Raw genomic sequence first — 19,907 nt, 5'->3', positions numbered from 1 at the left:
AGAACCAAGTTAATCCACAGAGTATTTTTTGTAAATTCAAACATTCAGACATTCTTTGGTTTGGCTCATTCTTACTCTCTGATTTTCATATTTCACAATTAAAAAAAATAATATGAATGATTTGTTGTCCTAGATGTGTTGTCCTTTCATTTTTGTATTTTCTTTTGGTGTGTATCTACTTCAAATTTTCTCCTATGTTTATATACAGACTAATATATCATTGTAAATTAACAGTTTTCTTGCAATTGGGTATAAAAGGTAAAGTAAAACAAGATAAGTCAAATTCTGCTACATTTATTGTGATATATGTTTCTACAATTTTGATTTCTAAATATTAGATTATGAAGATCTATGCGATCAGTGATGTATGCATTCTTACACCTCAGCATTAGGGTGATTGCCTAAAGCACTTGAGACATCTATGTATATACTGTCCTTATATTCTTCAAAGAATTCTGCTGCCTTTAATATGGATAATACTTTTTCTAAAAAATAAATATATATATATAGGGGGAGAATGTTTTATTTATAATGTGTTTTTTTTTTATTTCCAGCATACATATTTAACAAATTGATCTTTTTGATTTTGTGTGACTTCTTCTGTTTTTTTTTTTTATCAAACTTGCAACAATTTCATTAGACAAACGACATTCCTATGGGAAAAATGTGGTCCTCCGAACCGTTCCTTTATTCAGATGTGGCAGATTTTATAAACAAGATTCTTGATTAGAACTGGCTTCATCTTTTAACTTCACGTTCAGCCATATAGATGATTTCTTTTCACTAAATCATTCAAAGTGACTATGTTAATCCCTATATTCCATCAAGCTTTAGAAAAGGATACCGTCGATACAGTTAAATGTGCCTCATATCTTACATCTAGACATTGACAATGAGGGTCGGTTGAGAACTAAACTTTACGACAAAAAAGATGATTTTTCATCTTTCCTATCATCTTTCAATTGTTATCTTGCAAAATTCCAGCAGCGTCTGCATATGGAGTATTTGTCTCCCAGTTGATATAATATTCCAGAACTTTGAAAGCATATTATGAGTTCATTAATTGAGGATGGATGTGTATATGGAAGCTATTGAACTAGGCCTTACATATGATAAAGTCAACCCTTCGAAAATTGTACGAACGCCATGATGAATTCGTTGACAGTTATTGAATATCTGTTTCACAGATGACCATGGATATGTTCAAATGGTCGTAGCCACAATCCCGTCCCCCTTTTCCTCAATTGAGATAGCACCGAATGCGACCTATCACTAGGCTTTAACTTGCCATGATCAACAAAATGGGTGCAACAAGTGGAGTACATGAGATAACTCTCGGACTTTAGTGGCCTTCGTGTTTGTTCAGTGTTTTGTAAACTGTTGTTTGGTCTTTACGTCGTTTTCCTAGTTTGTCATGATATTGTTTGTTTTTTTCTTCTCATGGTTTTTCTTTTTCCTCTTGATATCTTATATATGTCACTTTTTTACAAGTTTCCATAGTGACAGAGATATCATTGTATGAGAAAAAAATACAATTATGCAAAAAAAGGTTTTAACCGTATAAAAAGTTTTACACACTAATAATATTGAAATCTAGGTATTTTCAAAAAAAACTACTACATTGATCAACAGCCAAATAGTTATTTGCCGCAAAATGTTGATTGCCTTTCATATTATAAGCGCAACATGGCTAGTTCTTTAATACATCAGCTCTAAATACCTTGAGTTTCATAGTATCTTCGCGAAATTCCTATACAACGACCCGATAAGTTTTGATTATACAAACCTTTTGTAAATAAATAAAATATATTTATTGAATATCTATTCACTTTGACACTTTAGTTGCTTGTCTGTCTACAAGTCCCAAAACAATAACAGTAACTATGTGGACCGGGTACATGTAAATAGCAAAATACTTACTGTTAGGTGCAGCCAAGAAAACACGAATGTTCACCTTTTCATATTCATTAAACAGCTGCAAAAGAAACAAGGAATAAGTGTTACTCCATTTATTTTATGAACTGTTCTAACACTTTGTTCGGGCTCAAAAAAAGAATACTGCATGGGAGCTTTTTCGTGTTATTGGGTTGTGTCATTATCGTACATGTATACACACAAGTCCTTATAATCATAATAAGGACAGTGAAAGAGGTGTCTTTGTGAAGAGTAAATAGTCATATAGCCGACTATACGGTATGGGTTTTTCTCATTGTTGAAGGCCGTACAGTTGCCTCTAATTGCTTAAATCCACTTCATTTTAACATTGGTGGATAGTTCTCTCATTGGCAATCATACCACATCTCCATATATACGTTTGACAAATACCACAACAGAGTGGATAAAAAAGAGATATCCTTGTTGATTTAATCTGGCGTTGGTGAAATATGAAATAAATTCATTTGATAAAAGAAAATACATGAAAAAATTAACTGATTACCAGCTAATCAAAATCCACCTGCGTTTATTTATGTACATTTGAAGAATGTTTCAGTATTGTACAATCACCATAAAAAAAAACTTACGCGACGTAGTGCTTTTACTCCGACCAAGTCAACAAAATTTATAGTGGAGCAGTCAAGAACAATAGTTGTGACATCAGTTAATGCACTCGTGTCAACATTTAGTATGACTTTTTCCTTTTCATCTGAATTAACATTTGTTAACTGTTCTTCATTCTGAAACATAAAAGGTCAAAATCCTGAAAAAAATATGATTTATTTTATGTACCTGCATATGGGGTCATCGAACTTTGATCTAGCGATATAATGAGATATTTCTGTTCTGATACAAAATGTTTGTGGGATATTTGTGCCTTCCCAAATTAACACAAAGTGCCATAGAGACAAAAGAGAAAACAAACAAAAAAACAACACGTTGGAATAAAAAAGGCTAAACATAACCGCCAAATGAATCATGACAAAAACGATGCACTTGCTTCTTCGTAGATTAGCTTTAACGAGTGAGATAAACCTATTTGGAATAAAGCACTTCTTGGGCAACAAATTTGTATTGTTTGACTGGTGTTTCAGCATCAAGCTGATTCCTTCTTATTGCGATATCAAATACCGTTTTTGTGCATTCTGTTTTGAATCTTCAACCCGATATAATTCTTATTGCTAAAAACCATCTTATGCAGTCATTAAAAACTGTTAAACACATTAAACACCATCATATATATATAAGTAACCGAAGCAGTCAACGTAGATTCGAATTCGTAAAGAGAAGTTCAATACAAAATAATATATCGATACAGTGACTTACTTCTGCAGATTCTTTTTTCTGTTTATCAAGTTTCTTCTTCATTTTTCTTAGTTTTTCAGGATCGACACCTGATGCTTTAGCTACAGCTTTAACAAACATGTCACTATTTGCAAAATAAATTGGAGATTGGTACTGTATCACTCGGAAGCCACTTGGTTCTGTTTGCTACAAAACCAACGATGAACGATTAGAAGCAATGTTCATATAATTTAACATAACAGTTTAACCCATCATAATATTAAATTGGTTGATTGATTGTTGGTGTTTAATGCATCCTTCGACACTTTTGGTCCGTTCTGGTCAGTTTTTTGTGGTGGAGGAAGCAGGTGTGCCTGGAGAGGACTAGCAATCTGACAATCTATGTCAATTAAGATCGAAATGGAATGCACCTGCCATGAGTGGGACTCGAACTCACAACAGCAGTGTTGACAGACTAATGCTCGCTGTAGATAAGATACTTAGATCGCTCGACCCCCGTAATATTAGAGAGGAAAAACATTAAAACAAGCCTTCTTTGTGACCTTATACTGTTATATTTTGTTAAAGGTAATATGTTTATTTATCTGTCCTAGGCCTATATTGGACATTATATATAATTGCAGTATTTTGTAGCAGTTGGTAAGGATATTGAGTACTTCAGAAACAATTTTAAACTTGCACGTCTATATGCATTTATAGTTTACCGTAGAAATGAATTGATATGAATAAGTGAAAGATTGGTGGTATCGGTCGGTCCATATATCTTATTATTAGAAGTTATTATAAACTTTATTTCAAAGGCGATCACAATTAATTTCATTTTGATCAGTTAAAATATATCATGCATTGTGTTGCCAATATTATTCATTATTTTAATTAGTTTTTAAATGCATCTAGTTAAGAGTGATAATTCGGAGCTTTTTATATTCTATTTCACCGTGCTTCACAAAAACCTTTTACCACCTGGCATATAAATGTCATCTGAATTTTTTTTATTAAAAATGTATATGTATCTTATATTTGTGATTTAATTTCAAACAATCTATGTAACATTTCTCCAGAATGTTTTATGGTTCTATAATATATTTACCGGTGAAAAATCCTTGTATGGCCTCATTATATTCGTCCTTCCAACATATGCCAATCTACTGTATAATGGTCTGTTAAAAAATAAATATATGTATGAAACAAAGCTTTCTCTTATGCCATTACAAGATCAACAATGATTTACTTAGGAAACGCGGAATATGAACATGGCTTTCAATATAGTCTTCTCAAGATTAACGGTTAATGTCAGGCAGGTGAGTTAAACCTTTCTGTCATGTGAATGAGCTTATGGTTTCGACTTATTTTCAACATTCCAGCTTACACAATAACATGTACTGTGTACAGGAAGATTTGTTCTTACTCTAAAATGTCACATGCATTTAACTCTGATTTCATCATAACAATGATGGCATTAACCAACTTCTGCACTCTTAGCAATAGTCATATTGAGACAATCGTTGTTAACATCAAGTTCTACGACATGGTTATCTTTTCTTGGCCTATTCAGAACTGTACATTATAGTTATATAGTCTTGATATATTCAGTTTATATAAAAAACATTTTTGACTTATTATAAGTACTTTGAATTTAATCACGCTTTCGAATATGTCTAAGAACAAATCATTTACTTCCATTGACAAAATTGAATATTTAGGAAATTTACTACTTACATTTGAGTTCGCAGAGCAACTGTAAAGAGTGAATACAGGATACCAATAGCTATTCCAAGGTCAGCATCCAGGATTACAGTACACAGAAATGTCACAAGCCATATAGACTAAAGAATAAACTATGTAATATGACGGCAATATTAATACAGAAAATGCATTATACACACTTACAGTACGCCTGATTATATTTTACATGATAAACTGCTGGTGTTGTATGTAGAGCAGGATATGCTTTCCATATGTAGAGCACATGCCTGCATATCTAGGGATATTATGATTATTATTATCTTTAAATCTGATGAAATGCAAGCCCATGATACCGTTCTAAACATATCGTAGCCTGTATTTCTTATCCTATATGAAAACAAAAATAGTACTGATACAAACAAAAATGATTCCAGATTAGATTGAAAGAAATCTATATCATGAGAGGTCAAATTTAACCATTTATACCTGAGTTTCAGTATTCAAAGGAAAGCATAGGTTTTGTTCATGGCTTATCTGGTAGATTAGTCTTCGATCTAGATATAGTGAGCATATCGGTTAAAATAAATAGACATAGTTGTCGATGTTATAGATCAAACTCGAGTTAGTTTTTATGATTGGGTTACACCGGATGGCCCGAGATTAATTGGCAAATACGGCTTCATTGAACAATTGGTTCTTATTGTGACGTAATAACATAACCATTATGACATAGGAAAAGTACGGGGAATCTAAATATTGAGTTACTAGACTGATAGAAATATAATGTGCCAAATATGAATGTACAGTAGGACGATATAGGACGATTAACAGCTTCATGTCAGCTGGTTAGACACTTAATATTGTCCACAACCATATGGTTCCTTCTAAATGTCCTGGTTAAATGGCGTTTAACAAGGCTCCGTGTTGAAGGCCGTACTTTGACCTATAATGTTTTACTTTTGCAAATTGTGACTTGGATGGAGAGTTGTCTCATTGGCACTCATACCACATCTTCTTATATCTATTTAAGGATTGATGTCTTTGGTTGACTTATTATACTCTTCTTATTTTTTCAGTCATAGGTTTTGATGGGGTACGTGTTGTTCAGTCTTTAGTTTTCTATCTTGCGTTTTGTAGACTGTTGTTTGTCTTTTGGTCATTTCTAATTTTTTTGCCATGTGGTTGTCAATTCGTTTTCGACTTATGAGTTTGACTATCCCTTTGGTATCTACATCATCTCTTCTATAATTCAAAAATCATTACTAGATCGAGTGGTATAACATGCTGCAATGTAGATATCTTTAAAGGTAAATGTATATTTCCATTGAAACCAAGTCACTTTGATACTAAACCTTTAGCATGTTATAGACTGACAAGGATATACCACACAATGGCCAAACAAAGACAGACATAAAGACAAATAACAGTTCACAAATAGTGTATCATACAACAGTGAATTGGTAGACAACGACGATAACGACGACGACGACGATTGTAGATCTAATGAATTACTCACAAAGTCATACTTTGATCTTCTAAATGTTTTTGGTACTTCCAAAAATTGTAAGAACATTCCTCTCAGGTTCACAAATATCACAGATGAAAGCACACACTTCAAAGAAAAAAAAGGAAATTTACATTTATATGCACTTCATTGTGATTATAGAACATACATTTGTAACATGTAATGGACCTTAGGTAACAAAAAAAACTTAAGGTGTGGGATACTGGACTATTTTGATATTTCAGATTAGGGCCCTTGAAAATATATAACAATTTATGTTTGTAAGATATGGAAAATATATAGATATTCGTTCATAAATTGATTTATTAAAAAAGGCATTTGTCTTCTCTGATTATGTTGTGATATCTAAGGTGCTAAGTTAGTTTTCATTTTGCCTGATTTCTTAAAGAATGAGGTTTTATTGAAATCATAATAATATATTTATACTAATGATTATTTATTTAACGAAATTCGCTCCTGTGATAACGATATGTTAATCTTCCGCGAGGTTTTCTAATATAATTGTTAAGATAAATACAAACAAAATACACAAACACAGCATGCTTAAGATGTATAAAAACATATTTTGGTAATTTGAGTAGGGAATTAGCATCTTCCAATCGAGTGAGAGAAAAAACAATACGGGTTTTCGTTTGATATACATGTGGTTCGAGTATCTTTATTTTGTAAAGGTAAAAAATAGTAAAACTTGAAACATTAGATCTGATAAACTTATTAAATTCTAAATATTTGTTTCCTTAATTCAATTTGGAAAGTTATTCCAGCTAAGAGACTAAACATTTTTTTAAATGATCTGAATTATAATTATCTTGATACATCAAAGGTCTAAATATTGTCGGCCTGCGCGTACAGCAATTATAAAGATCACTACATGCAGTGAATTTATTACATACATAATCAGATGATAATCCTTTCATACAGCTCGCAAATACTTATACTCATAAAAAATATCATCCATTCAAGCTTTTTAAACGTTTAACTTGATGGAAAATTAGAAGAAACGTTTGAAATAAGTCGTGCGAAACATTTTTTTGCGGATTACAGTTTGTGGTAAGGTCCAATACTGCTACTTGTTTATAGACATTGTAAAATAATTAGAACCTTTGGTTATAAATATAGATTTCATAACAATGGAAGATTGGATTATTCTATACAATGATAGTAATGAGTTGATAAGAAGTCATATATTTACCTTGGGTAATGAGTAAAATAATGGTCCAACTGCTACTATAACAACTAGAACTACCAGACAACCAAACAAGGACGCTACCTGGGTTCGCCCACCAGCGCCATCTTGAACCATACTTCGAGCTACCGAAGCTGCAGTTATATAGCCAGAAAACAGTGAGCATAAAACACTTCCTGCTCCATAGGCTACCATTTCCTGCAACAAATACAAGTCAATGTTCTTAGAATGGAAAACTGATGACCGACATGCACCTAATCAATTAAACAAGTACTCATTTGAACACCCGGTACACAGGCAAATTTTGCTCATGTGAAATTCATGTGAAAAATTTCACGTGACATTCACCTCAAACGAGCTTATACATGAAACTCACATGTAATTTTCATGTGAATTTCACGTGAATTGAGATTCACATGAATCTCATGTGAACTTTTACAAAAACAAAATTGGTATTTTTCATGATTTTAATTAAATTTGAAAATATAAAAGTTATTTGAATAACTGTATTTTTAAAATTCACGTTAATTTCACGTAAAAAAATTCATGTGATTTTCACGTGAAATTCATGCGAGTTTCACATGATATTCACGTGAAACTCAGATGAATTACTGAGTTTCACGTATAAGCTCTTTTGAGGTGAAATTCATGTGAGTGAAATTTCCCTATGTATACCGATCTCCAATCAACGACTTTTAATGAAAAACAAGGCGTCTTTCAAATGTTGATTTTAGATCGTGATTTTCTAAACTCAACAACTTAAATTTCAAAGAGCGGTTTAGAAATAACGAAATTTCACAAGGGACTATTAACCTCCAAAAATACCTTACAAGACGGGCAGTGGACACAGTTATCGTCCTTTGATATTCGTTGATTACTTTCTCATATACTTAGTAGTCCCTAGTGTGGACAGTATTTAACCTGTACATTTTTTTCATACACCTTTCAAATGTATTTCTTTATATTTTATGCATAGATTAGTAAGAAAGAAAGAGGATGAAATTACATGCTAAACAAATTTGGGTGATGAAGTTTCAGGTAAAGTAATGATTTGGTCAAGTTGAAGAAGGTAAAAAAATTAGTATGTCTGAAGCTGTCAAACTGAATTATAGACACTCTTAACATGGAATTTTCCATATTTTGAATTAGAGCTAGAAGAATCTTAGTAGACTTTTCTGTAATGTTGATATCATTTATCCCAAAAGTAGTACATTACACTGTAAACATTTAAAGATATCGCAGGTGCAATTTGTTTAATTTGAATTTATTGTCTAAAAGGAATGCACAACGAAATAACTGTGTTCTCGTGCCAGACAAGAAGATATAATAATTGTCTTTTTACTTTTATTGTCTTTGTTCGTAGAAAATTTACCTGACTCGGATTAATTCTGTAGTTATTTTTCTTTGCTAGTATCTTCGCCATGGATACAGACTGAGAGAATGCTACAATTCCAATAATAATGGCATCCTTCACGTGTCCATCTAAAAGTGTTGGATCAGGAATATCAGGTTTGGGTATACTGTAAAAAGAACAAAATTAATGATATGTGAAGAAAATAAAACAGAATTGTGTAGTAAAACCCGTCCTATATACAATAAGTTATGGTGGCACGAGAAATGAATAAAAAGTTGCATCTTACCCAAATAACAATACTCACCCCGCAGGAATGTCTTTTAATACATTTACGTCAAAATTTTCTCTGAACTTTGCGAAGTGTGATATAACTGTAGCTATGGCAACCTGCAGTTGAACATTTTATAGTTTTAAAAATATATAACAATTGAAAAAGACATTAATTTTATAATTTTGTATATCTTAATGAATGTGAATATTCTTTTTTATTTTTTAATTTGTCGTTAATCACAGATCTTTGTTAGTCTCTGTTAAGTTCATTCTTAACTTTTTAACAATCTGACAATGTTAGCACATGCCTTATTCTACGTTTCTCGCTAGAATAGCCTACTACTGGGAGGGTAATTTAGGGACCATGTTTAATTCTTATTAGCCAATAACCTCAAATACTTTATTATTATGCCAATAAAATTTCCAAAGTCCGGAAGTGCAGTCGGGAGCAACGATGGGAATTTTTATTGTTCCTTCCGGCTGCACTACTTGGAAATTACTTCATAACATTTACCAGGATATAGTATAGTCATCAATTTTTAAAGTAGATTCAATCGAGAAATCATTCAAAAAGGGGACCTTTATTCTTATTTTTTATCAAGATATATATACTTTATTTTTATAAGTATATCACAGACGACACAGAGGTGAACAACCTGATAAAATTTCTAAACAATAATATGAATTTAACATTGTACCTATCACACATTATTCTGTTAAGAATTTACATTTCGTGAAGAACTATCATATATATACTTTATAGTAACACAGTCAACCCTGTTCGTCACAGTTTCATATAATCACTCGCCAAAATGTAATATTAAAGCTATTTAAAGGAATGAATGCAATAATAGCTACGTTATATGAATTTAAGGCGCAATTACTATATTAGTAAGCCACCTACAAAAACCAATAACAACAACAACACTGTTACACCTTGACATAAGGCATGCGCATTCCTGACCTCAAGATGTCTTATAGTTGGTTTTTTTCTTGTCTTTGAGTCTCATAGACCTATGTCTCTCATCTTCTTTTATTCATAGTTAATAATGTTTAAATTATCAATCTTTTAGTCAGTGTATAAAGATCGCAATCTTAAGGAATAAACCTTCAGTCAAATTGTATCCCTTTTTCATTATTACTTTTATAAAAGAGAGACATTCCCACGTTACAATTTATGTCTCTTCTAGGGACAAATTATTGTTAGGGATCCTTAAATGTTTACTTACTACAATAATCTCTATAGGAATAGGTATCTTTAATTTACTCTTGAATCGTTGGTTGATCTGTACTTTAACAAGGTATAAAATCACCATGGAGATTATTGACGTCAACAACGCGGCAACATTGGTGGACGAAACATTAAGTATTATGTCTTTCCATGTCTACAAAAGTATTAAAACAAACTTTAATGCACAGATGTAAAATTCACAATATGCAAAATAAGTTTCATTTAACCATGTTTACCATTTCTAAATTCAAATAACATATATTATCGAAAACATTTGCTTTTGTTATAATGTACATGTATCAACAAAATTTCTTTCAATGTATAAAGAGAGGGACACATGCTACAGCCAGATTTAAACTTGACTGCGATTATAAAATATTTGCAGATCGTCAATAAATAACACCAACTCATGTGGAATATAAAATAAGTTATTATTTTTTTGAACTTAACATTGTGAACAATTCTTACTCGGATTATTTTAAATACACCATTATGTCGCTGAACATTGATGCCCAATATATGTTTCATCTGACTTGTTACTACATGGATTGCTACACCGGATGTGAATCCGCTGACCAAATATTCTGACATGTAGGTGGCTACCAATCCAAGTCGCATCTTCCCCAAAAGTACCTATTAAACATATAGATAAAAAAAAATGGTGAACAGTGGTCTATATAGTTTATGTCAAAATGACGAATGGTACAGGGTTTCAATTTTACAGTAATAAATATACATTTTAAGCCACGTATAGATGTCAATGTTATATTAAAGTGACATTAGACGCTTAAAATATTTGAAAGTTATTGCTTTATTTGTGGAGTACATTGGAAATAGAGTATTTAATATATCTAGAAATAGTTAATATTTTTTTTGTTCATTTTAATTCAACAAAAATTTTGAATTCCTTTTCAAAACGTTCCGTGTTAATATTTATGATGTCACAGTACAATATTTAACAATCGATCACACCCCGGGTTCAATATACGATGTATTTACTGGCTGATGTTCAATGGGTAAATACATGTAAAATCATTTCGGGGCCTTTTATAGCTGGCTATGCGGTATGGGCTTTGCTCATTGTTGAAGGCCGTACGGTGACCTATAGTTTTTAATTTCTGTGTCATTTGGTCTCTGGTGGAGAGTTGTCTCACTGGCAATCATACCACATATTCTTATTTTTATAAAAACAATAAAAGTAGGAAGTAAAATACACGACATTTTGTATTGCTGTATAAACATACCATCACTAATCCTGACACAAACGACAGAGCAGTCGCCATTTTGATCTTCTTGATCTCGTGTTCCGTCATTCCAGTTTGTTCCAGAATAGGCATGGAATCATTGGTATAATTAGAGACCATGACACCAGGTGAGTTATCCTTACCTAGACTTGTGTCAAGGACGGATGCGATCATCAATCCAACGATTGCGATAGTTCCTGTAAAATAAAATCACACAACGAATATTGCCACTAATATCAAATCAGTATGAAGAAAACAGAAAAATATGGACAATGCCCTACCCCTTATCCCAATCAGAAATTGAAATATTTTTGTTTGAGGTAAATTCAGGAAAGCGCTTCGGACAAATTTATGATTTCATTATCCTTTAATAGGTTGACCTGCAACATTATACACTTTTGCCTTTTGTACTCAGCATATAATTCGCAAGTCCAAACGTTTAGTCTCGACCATACCTGGTGAAGGTTATTCAAGAAACAAATGCTGTGCACACGGGATTAATATCATATGTTTTTGTATGTATGCACCAATCTCATATTATACTAGAAGAAAATCATTACCCTATTTTATTAACGAGAACATTTATATGTACAAAATATTTACTGTAATATCCGATCAGTGAATGTATCCTAGTTTATAAACTTAAACAAATGTTCCTTTAATCCATCAGAATTGATTTATTGTTATATACAAGTCTTTATCTCACAGCTTCAGGTCAGTAAAGCTAATTATATATAAATGCACATAAAACCAAATCCTTACTAAAATTTAACATACCTTTATTCGTCTAAAAGGAAGAGAAAACATACCCATTGAAGCATGTCTTGAAGTCCCAGTAAAAAAGTATATTAACGGTCCAAAGAAAGACGTATACAGACCACAGATTGGAGGAAGAGAAGCTAGCAAAGCATATGCCATTCCTGTAAATATATTTAAAGAAAGTACAAATATGAAACAAAGTACATGGGGATTCATAAAGTACACTAAATGTGTAATGTTTTGTAATATTATCGCTTATACATACAATCAGTATAAAGTAACAGATTGAAGATACATAAAATTTTTCCAAAAACGTACAAGAGAAGAAAGTACAGGTATGTGAGCTTAATTACAGTTTGTATAAAGCATGGAACTACATTTATCTTTTAGTTACATCCTATAAACTTCTGGGAATATCACTAGGTCAGTGGCCATGGTGTATTTTAAATACACGGGTAGTACAAAAGTTGGAAGAAGAGTTACGTATCTCTCTATCTTCTTTAGTTTTTGCTCAAAACACAAAAGAGGGTAAAACAATCCTTATTAAAGGGCAATTACTCCTATAAAGAGTGACAGTCTACTACCTATATCGGCAAAATTTGACTTGTTAGTAGATCTTGACTTGCTGATCATTTTTGTGGTTTAAAGCGTCTATTTATCTACACTACAATTTTTATCATGTAAGGCAAAACGCAAAAAAGGGAAATAACACAAATAAGGAGTCGTCATACGATTCCCCCTACTAGTCTTAATTGTAGATCTTGTCTTGCTGATCATTTTTGCTCATTTAAGTTTCTATCTATCTATTATATTTTTTAAGTTATAAGGCAATAATGCCAAAAAAATGGTAAAACTCGTCATCAAAGAGCAATAACTCTAATAAGGAGGCCGCTGAGGATTTGTAGAATTTGTCTTGCTGATCATTTTTGCAATTTAAAGTTTTTCTCTATCTGTTCTAGTTTTCAAGATAATAGAAAAAAATGAAAAAAAATGGTAAAATTTGTCATTTAAGGGCAATAACTCCCATAAGAAGTCGTCTGATAGTTTTGACGTATAGAGACGTATAGAGACAAATGGTAGAGCTCAACATTCTGAACATTTCTGCTCCGTCAGATTTTCTCTATTTATAACGGTTTTCAAAATAATAGACAAAACTTGCATGTTCTATTTTTAGCCATGGCGGCCATCTTTGTAGGCAGGCAGATTCATCGGACACATTTTTTAAACTAGATACCCCAATGATGATTATGGCCAAGTTTGGTTAAATTTGGACTAGAAGTTTAAGAGGAGAAGATTTTTGTAAAAGTTAACGACGGACGACGGACGCCAAGTGATAAAAAAAGCTTACTTGACCCTTTGGGCCAGGTGAGCTAAAAAACGATTGTTAATCAACTTGAAAAAGGGTTGTTTTGTCCAATCTAATGTTTTTCGGTTTGTTTTTGTGTGTGAAGAGTTTTGTTGAATATAGTTTGTCTGTTCATCGTTTTTCTTTGGCCATAGCGTTGTATGATTGCCATGGATTATTCGTTTGGATTGCTGCTTAGTATCTTCTCTATATTTTACATACTAGTATATAGTGTACAAGTTGTCCTGCTTTATGATCAAAGAAGTTGTTAAAAAAAAGAAACAAAAATATCAAAGACAGATTGATTTTATCAATTGTTGTTTGCTTAATTTTCAGTGGAAAATATCTCTTGAATATTCAGGAAGATAACATATGAACAATACATCAAAAAGGTAGGATTTGTAAAGTGGATTCTGAAAGATAAAGGTTGGGTAAATTTAGATTTCATCTAGAAAAAAAATAATGTTTGAACTGTTGCCTTAAAACAGTCTACTTACTGATTCCCCAATGAGTTGGTACAAGATTTATTTATAATTGCTTAGAGTGTTTCATTCTCCCTCCAAGAGACATCGGATTTAACGTCTCCGTCCAGTTCGTACTTGGCTACGTATTTATACATCCAATTAAACTAAAACGGGTGCCCTTTCTAGCATGGGTTTATAGCTGGGTGGGAGGAGTTCATGTGTTCAAATGTGAATACACTTGTAAACCGAAAATCGAAAAAAAACAATAAAAATGAATGTATTGGATACTAGTATTCATTTATAAATTGTAAAATTTCAAATGTTTTTTTTATTGCGTAAATGTGGGTTAAGTGTAACTCAAATTGTTACCCAAAAGAACTTGAAATAACCATTTCCATTGTACACATGGGTATCACCAACTATGAAGGTAGTATTTCGGTACTGGCATGAAAATACAGATATTGTTTTATTAAAATTTTGAAATTTATTTAAAAAAAAAAAAAGACTTATCTTCCTCGTGCATAGGTCTTATTAATTTTCCAAGTTTAAATTCTGTTTGTCCTTTTTGATTTTATCTCAGTTTTTTGTATATGATTTTGGATAGGAAGCATCACTTAAGAGTCATTACATGTCAAAATGCGCATGTGGTGCATGTGGTGCAGCACATTAGATGTCTTTAATGTTATTAGTTCAAGTACTGTAGGTAATGTATAAAAGCCGTTTAAATATATTGGATATAAAATCTTAGTATTATTTGTTCAGAGATATTCTGCTTTATTTATAATTACATATATTTGCTTCTAAAGGGACACTAGCTGTCAAATTCATTTTCACCGAATTGACTCAAATTCTCATATTTGATTTATAACATACTAAAACGTATATCCAAGTTACATGAATGCGGATGCAATGAGGTTGACTTATTGCATTGCAAGTCAATAATACATCAGCGCTGTTTTTGAGCTTCTTTTTACAAATTTTGGCCAAACTGACTGCTTATTACAAAATATTATTTTAAAATTCCTCTTTTATTAATACTTGAAGCAAAAAAAAATATTTGTTATAGTATTTTAATTTTCTGTCTAAATTATAGTTAATGCCCCTTTAATTAATACAGAGGTGTCATCTTATTATATAATAAGTTAGCAGTCAGTGGTGATTAAATTATTTAATATGAAAAATATTACCTTGGAAACCATAACTGCAGTTAGTGTGTAGAAATAAGTATAAACATTATTTGTTCTACGTAAAAAAAAATAAAACGATAAAATAAATGCCCAATAAAACAAGAAAATAAAACGTTCGCCCACATATTGGACATTAAGTATTTAGAAAAGAATATATAACTTTTACATTTCCGAACGTGCCAACTTGTACTCATTCTATCACATATCGTTTTCACGTGTCTTAACATCTTAATGTATCGACTGTATATTAGAGATATCTGGAACTGACTGATACCATTGTTTTACCATATTTGACTAGAAGATTAGCTTCTATAGCTGTTTAAAGTTGGCAACCAGCTTGCTATCAAAAGTTAACATTCTCTAACGATAACTTTGAAAATACCTACAAACTTAAAAGATTAATTTCAGATATAAAGTAATATCGTGGTGGACATAGTTTTAAATTGTGTGTGTCTTTTTTATGGTCTAAATTGTGTGTGTCTTTTTTATGGTTTAAATTGTGTGTGTCTTTTTTATGGTTTAAATTGTGTGTGTCTTTTTTATGGTTTAAATTGTGTGTGTCTTTTTTAGGGTTTAAATAAACCTCCTCTCGATTGTACAACTGTTACGGTCTATACTTGGCTATTATGATTTCTTTGTCATTTGGCTGGTTTTATTCAATGGCGTCACATCTTCTTGCAGGAACATGGGCTTAAAACTACCTGTTTGTTTTCAAGACAAACTTCTTCATTGAATGAATTGTTGAAAATCAGCATGAAATAGGCAATGGGTCTGGCATTTCTCGGCAGCATTCTTTTATGTCCTACATTTCTAAAATTGTATGTGATCCCTAACTTCGGCCGGAGAATAATCTCGAAACCAAGGGTTAGGATAAGCCATAATCCGATGGATGCATTAATGGATGACGTCATTAGCTCAATTACGTCATTAATGTGTACTGCACTTTTTTGCGTACTTTTCATCTTTTAACGTTTTTGAGGGTTTTTTTATTTTTTTACTTGCGTTTTTTATCACCCGTTCTTTGTAAAGGTATTTTGTTCTTTTTTGAATAATTTCTATCTTCTATATTTTATGTATTTACATTTTTACTTATATTCTTTTTACTATGATACATTTTTTAATGTAAACCCTTGAAAATTTCAGGAAAGTAAGCCTATGGCATACATAAAATATACTGCAAAAGCGCCTAAAAAAAGAGAGTAAATTTGAGACTCTATACTTCTAAATATAATAAAATTATTATATCTATTATTCTATAATATTTATAAAAGAATCCATACATAATTTATTTTCATAAATTTCATAATCCGAATTTTTTAATAATATTGGTAAAAAAAACGCGCGAAAATTATAAGATGGAGGAATTAAATTTAGCACAAAAACGTCGACGTCATAGTACATTACGTAGTTCATAACATTATTTGAATTGGCCGATGAATCGGCCTTTTGGCACTGACAGGAGTATGACTTTGGGCCGATAATCGGCCCTTTGGCACAGAACTCGTTAAATATCAGATGGTCAAACTATTGGTTTTCAACTCTGATCTGCTTAACGTTTTACATATCCAAAATATCAGGCGGCATAAGATGATATCGAGTTTATTAATAAAATGTGTAATATCTGTAATAAATTTCTACTGATTGTACGCCAAACTTTTGAACATTTCCCGCTAATTATGATGTTTTATCCTTAATGTACCCTATTGAAATATTTAGTTTGGAAAAAAAATGGAAACGAGTACTCAAAATATAAGTTAAAATAACTAGATCTCGAAATGTTTGCAAGTTTGAAAAATATACAATTGGTTTAACATTACTGTGCAGTGTTAGGTTTAAATATGACATACTGAAAATTTTCGCTGAATATATATTATTCAAACATGAATTTGAATGGAACAATACAACATCTTTTTTTCTATTTTTTTGTATTTGGATACACCTTCAGGGTGTTAAACCGAATGGGTGTATCTAATTTACACCAAGATATTATTGTCAATGCAGAATGATAGTTTTCAATAATTTAGGAGGAATTTGTTTAAAATTGGTATGACGAATACTGTTACATGTAATGCAGGGCAAGCTCATGTTGATTTGTCACATACATATGTTTTAATGGCATATTTGTCCAATTTCTGTATTGACCCTTCGATATCCGTTCACCTAGATACATGAAATTAACTGAAACTCGAAAATCAATACATTTTCTGAAAAATCAACATGAGCTTGCCCTGCATTAGATATAACAGTATTCATCCACACCAATTTTAAACAAATTAAGTCGTCTCGCAAGCCTCCAGATTTTTTGGAAAATTTTGTGTTCACCCCAAGAACCGGTTTGGCCACAACATAACAATTTCAAGTTTATTTACAATTTACACAGTGTGTATATGTTAAATATGTTTAAATGAACATATGCTCCCATATTTTAGGATTTTTTCATTATAGGTTGAAAAATACAGGCAAAGTTTAGATGTTTATGAAGTGTCCTATATTTTGACTTTAGTGGAACCTTAAAACGACATCTTGATTTAAATCATAATACAGCACATGCACTGGATCCTTGCTTATCGAACTGGAAATATTTGAGCAGACGACATATGTGAAGCCATCATGTTCTGATGTCTATTTCTTTTTTAAGGTTATCTCATTCTATACAGTCATGATTTATTAACTTTTTATTTGAAAATAAATTGTCAAATAACAAGATCTCATGTTGTTTAAATATCTTTTTCAGGTTCAATGACTTTTTTCTACTGTAAACTGCAAACCGGTTAATGTTTTTGTGTCAATGTTGCATATAAGGGAAAGAGTAAAAATAGAAATACATTGGTATGAACTATGTTCCACTTTATGTCACACCAACACTCAAAATTTTTGTCTGCATAGTTGTAAAAGCAAAGATATAAATAAATAAAGTATAATAATAATAATAATAACATAAAAATTATGAAAAAAAAATTAAGAAAACACGTATCCCAAAACGTATAAAAGAATACGTTCATTTTACAGACAAAATCAGAAAAGGACATTCGGTGCTATTCTAGGCACAGCTGTTTATTTATTATTTTTTTGCTATCATCCAATTTTTAATTTGATCTTCAAAATTAACAGCCTTTGCAGATTGTTTCGATATTCTCTTGCCATATCCACGATATAACCGATAAGCATATCTCGTATAAAGACAGGGGAACTTTCATATCTAATTATAATTTGAACAAACCTTGTGGAATTTGCATGATTCCGACTGTAAGTCCTGCGATTATATCACTTGGAAGATCCTGTAAAATCTTATATTTCCTTATGACATTTATGAAAGGAAAATTAGAATGTAAGGCCGATTTTAATTTGTCTCTTGTACAACACTTCCCTGCATACCCAGTTATTTGTTGTCGTAGTGTTGCTTTCGGTGCAGCATCTTGGAGAGCATACCGTTCTTCAAAATCCTCAACTTTATTCCATTTCTCGGACACTATTTCTCCGTCCATTCTTGAGTTGTTCGTTTCCATATCTGACGCCCGTATGTCAACACGTTAAAAATCATTTAAATTGTTTGTGCATTTGAATACGTGTACACTAGAAATGATAACTTTTTATTTATAACGTACAGTGCATCGGTGTTTTTGGATAATTGAAGCATACACAGACATGTGATATTGACACCAAACTCGATCATTTACTATGACATACATGTCTCTTTTTTGTTTTATTTTTCAATGTTTTCATGTATTTCAGCGATGATATTTTTGTACTGGATTTTATACTGAATAAAATTAGTTAGTTACTTACTTAAATCATGAACTGTATACTTATAGCTAAGCACTTTATTTTTATAACTCCCAATAATTTTAATAAAGTGAGAGGAATACGTGTATTTGTACGAGGAATTAAGTGAAACTTTCATAAGGTATAAGTTCTTACAAACTCTCAAGACTCATCTTTTTTATTATGTCAGTCAACAAATATAGAATATTTTTTTTATTATTTTATATGTATTATTAAATAATGATATATAAGTGAGAGGCTTAGCTAGCTATAAATTCATGTATAATCCACCATTTTCTACATAAGGAAATGTCTGTATTAAGTCAAGAATATGACAGTTGTTTTCCATTCGTTTGATGTGTTTGAGCTTTTTATTTTGCCATTTGATAAAGGACTTTCTGTTTTGAATTTTCCTTAGAGTTCGGTATTTTTGTTATTTTACTTCTTACACCAGAGTGTGCGTGTAAACACACCCCGAAACACGAGGAAAAGTGTGTATTTATCAAAATAAAAATAAGGAGATGTGGTATGATTGCCAATTATCAACTATCCACCAAAGTTCAAATGAAGTGGATATTAGCAATTATAGGCAACCGTAAGTCGGCCTTCAACAATGAGAAATACACATACCGTATAGACGGCTATTAAAGGATT

General features: G+C 31.6%; 1 protein-coding gene across 1 annotated transcript; it reads right to left on the bottom strand.

Annotated features, from left to right (window-relative positions):
- Window positions 1-278: 278 nt before the first annotated feature.
- On the bottom strand, window positions 279-19,118 carry LOC127716725 (sulfate transporter-like). Its single transcript, XM_052222973.1, has 15 exons — window positions 18,712-19,118; window positions 12,546-12,656; window positions 11,737-11,933; window positions 10,961-11,125; window positions 10,491-10,646; window positions 9,296-9,378; window positions 9,010-9,157; window positions 7,644-7,835; window positions 6,443-6,538; window positions 4,960-5,066; window positions 4,331-4,400; window positions 3,262-3,426; window positions 2,523-2,675; window positions 1,921-1,975; window positions 279-485 (listed from the first exon to the last, which is right to left on the bottom strand). The coding sequence occupies exons 1-15, from the start codon at window positions 18,995-18,997 to the stop codon at window positions 376-378; spliced, it is 2,094 nt and encodes a 697-aa protein (XP_052078933.1). The 5' UTR covers window positions 18,998-19,118; the 3' UTR covers window positions 279-375.
- Window positions 19,119-19,907: the final 789 nt, after the last annotated feature.

This window comes from Mytilus californianus, unplaced genomic scaffold (assembly GCF_021869535.1).
Source record: "Mytilus californianus isolate M0D057914Y unplaced genomic scaffold, xbMytCali1.0.p SCAF_9, whole genome shotgun sequence".
Lineage (NCBI taxonomy): Eukaryota > Metazoa > Mollusca > Bivalvia > Mytilida > Mytilidae > Mytilus > Mytilus californianus.
The sequence above is the reverse complement of the archived record's forward strand: the minus strand, read 5'-3'. Positions and strand labels throughout refer to the sequence as shown.